Source organism: Pipistrellus kuhlii, unplaced genomic scaffold (assembly GCF_014108245.1).
Source record: "Pipistrellus kuhlii isolate mPipKuh1 unplaced genomic scaffold, mPipKuh1.p scaffold_m20_p_1, whole genome shotgun sequence".
Taxonomy (NCBI): Eukaryota; Metazoa; Chordata; class Mammalia; order Chiroptera; family Vespertilionidae; genus Pipistrellus; species Pipistrellus kuhlii.
This window is the reverse complement of record NW_023425404.1, coordinates 82,805,709-82,812,337: the sequence shown is the minus strand read 5'-3', so window position 1 is coordinate 82,812,337 and position 6,629 is coordinate 82,805,709. Positions and strand designations below refer to the sequence as shown.

The 6,629-nt window shown below is 40.2% G+C and overlaps 1 protein-coding gene and 1 pseudogene across 10 annotated transcripts in view; one reads left to right on the top strand and one right to left on the bottom strand.

Moving 5' to 3' along the window:
• Positions 1–6,629, top strand: part of EPC1 (enhancer of polycomb homolog 1) — a 103,879-nt gene that overhangs the window by 65,219 nt on the left and 32,031 nt on the right. For 9 of the 10 annotated variants that reach the window (XR_004990694.2, XR_004990693.2, XM_036453800.2 and 6 more), the window contains exon 2: positions 3,295–3,454. Coding sequence is in view for 8 of the 10 variants with exons in the window: in XM_036453772.2 (XP_036309665.1) it covers positions 3,295–3,454 (160 nt within the window). In the remaining 2 variants the exon portion in view is untranslated. Of the gene's footprint in view, positions 1–3,294; positions 3,455–6,629 lie in introns of those variants that run through there. The other variant, XM_036453817.1, reaches the window with a different exon arrangement.
• On the bottom strand, positions 5,325–5,934 carry LOC118704901 (annotated as a pseudogene).

The following is a 6,629-nucleotide window of genomic DNA, read 5'->3' as shown; positions in this document are numbered from 1 at the left end:
CCAGATTGGAGAGGGCGCAGGCTGGGCTGTGGGAAACACCACACCCCATGCATGAATTTCGTGCACTGGGCCTCTAGATTGTGTGTGTGTGTGTGTGTGTATACTACCTAGTAAAAGAGCAATATGCAAATTAACCATCACTCTGCTACACCCACAAGCCATGTCCATCAGCTTATTAGAGCGAGTATGCAAATAAACCCAACCAAGATGGGTACAGCCACAGAGAGCAAGAGGGAGGCTTGGGTTTCCCCGGCAACAGAAGCCAAGCTTTCCACCTGCTCTTGCCAGCCTAGGCCTCCACTCAAGGCTACAAAGTTCCAATTATAGAAGGTAAACAAATCCAAATAGAAATGACTGCCAGCCACAGAATGAGCAGGAGGCTTGGTTCTGCTCCAGGCTACAAAGTTTCAATTGTAGGAGGTAAATAAATTCCATGTACCAGGGCCTCCGCTTGGGTCACCAGGGAGCGTGGCTGGCCTGCAAATCACAGGCCCCTAGCTCAGGCCACCCCATGCCCCTTGGGAATCCCCACCCTGATCAGGAACCACACTTCAGAGCAAACCAGCTGGCCCTCACCTGTGCACCAATCCTCTATCCTATCTAATAAAAGAGTAATATGTAGATTGACCATCACTGCAACACACAATAGCTGCCCCCGTGTGGACACAAGATGTCCAGCAAGGGAGGGTAGTTGAGAGGGACCAAGCCTGCAAGGAAGGGCAATTGGAGGCGATCAGCCCTGTAGGGGAGGCCAGTTAGGGGTGACCATATTGGCAGAGGAGGGAAGTTGAGGGCAAACAGGCTGGCAGGGAGCAGTTAGACATAAATCAGGCTGGCATGGGAGTTGTTAGGGAGTGATCAGCTTGGCAGGCAGAAGCGGTTAGGGGCAATCAGGAAGGCAAGCCGGCAAGCAGTTGGAAGCCAGCAGTCCTGGATTGTGAGAGGGATCCCAGATTGGAGAGGGTGCAGGGTAGGCTGAGGGATACCCCCCTCCCTCACCCCATGCATGAATTTCATGCATTGGGCCTCGTAAGTGTTAATACACACACACTTACGAGGCCCAATGCACAAAAATTCATGCACTGGGGGGTATCCCTCAACTCAGCCTGACCCCTTTCACAGTCTGGGAGCCTTCAGGGAATGTCCTACTGTGGGGAGCGGGCCTAAGCCACAGTCTGGCCTCCCTCTACAGGAGGCACTGGGCCAATCAAGAGAAGACGGCCTCCCCCATTACCCTGACACTGCTGGCAGCCACAACCACCTGCCCTAGGTCCTCGCAGCCACCAAGGCTTTGTCCAGGTGGACATCCAGAAGCTAGCTAATCTAATTAGCATATTACCCTTTTATTAGTATAGTAGGTGCCTGGTGCATGAAATTTGTGCCCAGGGTTGGGTCCCTCAGTCTGACCTGTATACCCTTTCTAATCTGGGAGCCCTCAGGGGACCCCTCTCCAATCCGGGAGTTTCTGTCTGTCTTTTCAACCATATGAGCTCATTGAGACCTCAACTCAGTTTGCTCACAGAATAATAGAGGTCTATTTTTTTTTTTTTCTTTGCTCCATTGGTGGAGATTTCCTAGAAGTTGCAGAATATCTTCTTTTAATTTTCTTCAACACTCTGACTTTACTTATGTCTTTCACCTTTGCTTTCCCTCCATCCCCCACCAGCAGCAGTAACTTGCTCTAGGCTCACTTTGCTCTAGTGTCTAAGTCCATGGTCAGCAAACTGTGGCTTACAAGCCACATGTGGTTCTTTGGCCCTTTGAGTGTGGTTCTTCCACAAAATACCACAGCCTGGGCGAGTCTATTTTGAAGAAGTGGCATTAGAAGAAATTTAAGTTTAAAAAGTTTGTCTCTCAAAAGAAATTTCATTTGTTGTACTGTTGATATTTGGCTCTGTTGACTAATGTGTTTGCAGACCACTGGGCTAGGTGATCGTGCAACGTGTCTGCCACCAGAACTATGATTCCCAGTATTCCTGGTGTTCCCTGCACTCTGGGCTTCTGCTTCCAGTCCAGGGGCTGCCACCAGACTACGATTTCCAGAATTCCTGGTGCTCCCCACACTTTTGGTTTCCACTTCTGGTCCAAGGGCTGCAGAAACCAAAAGGACTGGGAACTTTATCTGCCCCAGGCTGGGCTGACAAAACTGGACATTCTAGTGTGTCCCTTGGACCTTGGCTGCTCAGCAGCAGGGTCAGCATGGGCAGGGTCCTGGGGACACCTGCTGTGTCGCCCCTGCTGCTCAGCGCCTTTTTTGTCAGGGTAATTTGCATACTCTCAATTGGCTGTGGACTTTTGAAGGGATGGTCAGTTTATATATTTTTCTAATATTATAGATATATAACAGAGGCTACTTATGAGTACTGGATTTTTTGTTTTTATACTATTGGAATTTTTTTCATTCTTGAGCTTTTATATATTTAAGAAAAACAGTTAAAATTTAATAAAATGTTTACCAAAATTCAGTGATTATAAGGCTGGATGAGAACTTGGTATTTTGATGGCAGCTGGTAGTATCACAGACTGGCAAGATCATCCTTCATGGTGACTAAACCAAAGCTTATTTTGATCAACTGTTGTATGACAGAGATCATTAATAACCATTTTATATACATATACCCTTATTTAAATCTCTAACCAAGCCTATGATGTATAGATTCTATTTTTCTCTTACTGGGGAATATACAATAGATATAGAAGACTGAAATATATTGTCAAGAGACACAAAATTCCAGAGCCTGTGCTTTCAAACCCTGTACGTTAGTATTGTTCAAAAGTGGTCTAGAAATTAGTTTTTTGTTTTTTTTAAGGTTATTATTCCAGACAAAAGACCAGGTTTGAATCTGTATCCATTTCATCAAGTAAAAATAGAGAATCATCTCGATCCTTCTTTGAAAATGTCATACTTGTATAAAAAGAGTAGGAAATATGTTTTATTCATAGCCTGCTATATTCATAGAAGTTTAATGTTTTAACCCTTTTGTTTTGAATTTCACCTGTAAAATGCAAACTTGAAATAACAGTTTCAGTCAGCTTTTGGAATCTTGTATAATTTAACCCTTAATTTCAGTGGAGTACTTTTTCTTAATTTGAAGAAATGTACAATGTGTCTAATTAAATCTTGTTTCTACCTAAAATATTTGTACTACTACCTGTATTGTTAGCAATATCCTTTCAAGACTACTAAAATTTCTCTATTTTAGAAACAATGAACAAAACCCTCTTTATAATGATATACATTCTGTTCGCTTTAAAAAAAAATACATAAGCTTACCTATTTTTTCCTCTTTTTAGGAACACCATCTTCAGCGGGCTATTTCAGCACAACAAGTGTATGGCGAGAAGAGGGATAATATGGTTATACCTGTCCCAGAGGCAGAAAGTAATATTGCTTACTATGAATCTATATATCCTGGGGAATTTAAGATGCCAAAGCAGCTCATTCACATACAGCGTAAGTACTCTCTTAATAATTATCCTATATATTAAAAGGGTAATATGAAAATTGACCCTAATGGCAGAATGACTGTTTAACCAGACACTGTGAGGTGCACTGACCACCTCTTGGTCCCTTTCCCTGGCAGCTGACTCCCTTGCCCAATGGAAATGGGAAACCGCAGATGGTGGCGACGGGATGGGGTCAGCTGCAGCCGGGGAAGATGGCCCTAATCACAGGCCAGGGCTAGGACCTTACCTGCCATGAGTTTCGTGTGCCAGGCCTCTAGTATCTTCTATATTTATCATCTTCCAATGTAACTCTTGACAGATTTTTATCTGCTCAAGGCCATTTTCAGTACCCATTTCATTGACCACTGTTAATTAAATGAGCATTATTAAAGCCCATTTTCATCTTTTAAAATTGTGTTTGAGATCTCTACCTGACAAAAATGATACCATTTTTATCCTAGATTTTTAGTTCTTTCTCAACGTGGGATCTTATGCTACTTTAGATAAATGGTATAAATGATATGCCTCAGATACAGAAATGGTTTTTTTTACTGTTCAGAAACTGTAATGTTAATAGTCAGTCAGAAATTGGCAAACTTTTCTAAAGATTCAGATAGTAAATGTTTTAGGCTTTGTGAGTCTTTTCTGTCATTTGTTACATGTATTCAACTCTACTGTTTTTTGTAAGACAAAATCAGCAATAAACAGGACATAAACAAATGGACATGGTTGTGTTCCCATAAAACTTTATTGACAAAAAAAAAAAAGATGGCAACCCAGTATTGGCCCATAGGCCATATTTGGCAGTCCTTGATCTGTGTTTGTAATTTTTTTAAATTTAGTGTTCTAATTGGTAACTTGTTTTACTTGGCAGTGATAGGTTCTTCATTGGAAGTTTTTTTATTTTATTGTATTGATTTCAGAGAGAGGAAGTGAGTGGGATAAAAACATAAATCATGAGAGAGAATCATTGGTTGGCTGCCTCCTGCACACCTTGTACTGAGAATTGAGCCTGTAATCTGGGCATGTGCCCTGACTGGAAATCAAACTGTGACCTTGTGGTTCATGGATCAACACTCAACCACTGAACCACACTGACTGGGCTAGAAATGATCTTGCAATAGCTATCACAGATGATGTTGAATAGCTGAGAGCTTGTAGATTTAAGGAAATAATGTACTGTATGTTTCATTCTCTCAATCCCCAAGTAGTTGACAACTTAAAACATAGTTGATCTGTACTAAGGTAAAATTGCAACAACTTTCCTTGTTGTCTTGCTGACCTTTATGATCAAGAGGTTTTTCTAGGGAACTTTCTATACATTTTTCAGGACAATATAAATTTATTTTGTTGTTAGTATTTCTAAGGACATAGAAAAACTAGTTTTAACTAGTTTTTAACTCATTACCTAATTTTCTACTTATTTAACTTAACCCACATGATCTAGTTTTTGTCCTAAGTTTTAAATGTTTATTTTATTATCTACCTATAATAAAAGAGTAACATGCTAATTAACCGTACCTTCGCGACATCCACCAGCCAATCAGTAGTGACTATACAAATTAACCCAACAAAGATGGCAGGTTAATTTGCATACATAGGCCTCAAGCAGCTGGGGACAGGACGCTTGCACTGACGCAGGCACCACCCCAGCCACTCCGGGCCTCTGGGCATCATGGGAAGGCGGAAAGGCAGCTCCAGGCCGGAACCAAAAGGTAACTCTGGCCAGAGCAAAGGCAGTGTCGAAAGTCAGGGCAAAGAAGGCCCATTCTTGCATGAATCTTTGTGCATCAGGCCTCTGGTTTCTTAAATATGAAAACCAAAAGTAAATATAGTGGCCATATTAGTTCTTATCAGTACTATACTGGCTTTTTATTTTATGTTAAGTTTATTAATCCTCTCATGAAAATCTGCACAATCACCACAGATAAAGTCACTGAAGAGTCTTTATTCCTTTTTACTGCTCCAGCATTGACCTTTGCAATCCCCCTGACTTTCTTCATTCTATTCTTATGTTCCTTTTGATGTTTTCTTGAGGTCTTCTTTTCAAACAGGCCATGTTTTGTAAGTCTATGTTTGAGTTCATTTTTCTTTATATAATCCAGGGAATCAAATCATGCCAAAGCTGGTTGTCTTGCACTCACTACCAAAATGGATTCTGAATGCAAATATAAAGATGGCATCTGTTGTGGCCTTGTACATTTTTGCTGATTTTTTTCAAACTTTTATGTTAAGTACTATTATTGCCTTCCCTTGGTGAAGGATATCAATGACCATGTGTTTCTGCTGAAGTAGTTTATTGGTCAGGAACTTCCTGGTTTGGATAGTTATGTCGTTCATGGTAGCAGTCCATCTTTGAACAGCCAGGGAGGAAAAGAGCTGTCTCGTGTCTACTTCATTATGTTGAACACCTGAAACTATCACAGCCAGAGTGACTATAAATTCCTGAATCCCTTTTTGAGTTGAGAGTGCCTTTTGTTTCACAAAATCTTGACCCATAAAATTTCAGGCCTGGCCATAGTTATTCCCTCAGAGATAGGTCTAAAAGCTGCAAGTCCAAGATCAGGGTGCCAGCATGGCAGGTAAGGTCTCTCTTTCAGACTACAGACTTCTTGTTATATCCTCACATGGTAGAAAGGGGCATTTGATATTTTTAACTGGTGATATTTTTTTCATCTTTAACTCTAACTTGCACCTTAACCATATTGATTTCCTTTAGAAAAAAAATAATAATCACCTTTAAAGGTTACTTTGAAATGAACCAAATAAGTGTCATGTATTTTTTTGTTCACTCACATATTTAATTACACATAAGGCACAGACACAGACATTTTAAACAAATTTGATCAATATTAGAACCTAAAAGTTAGGTCTCTGGAAATCCAATCACGTCTGTATAAATTATAAATCTGATCTTTTACATATATTTACTAGAACCACATTGTATTCCACAGCCACAGACTATTATCTTACAAATGCATGCTTTTAGGTTAAAACAGGATTGAGTAAGATAAAATTACATTAATCAATTTACATTATCAAAAAAAGTGCATGTTTTACAAATAGACTGCTTATTGATTACTAAAATCCACAAAATACATTTGCTGGTAATTAATGAATTAAATTCTGTTTAGAAAAGTCAAGAGGAACTATATTTAAATAGAAATTGACTTTGCTGACTT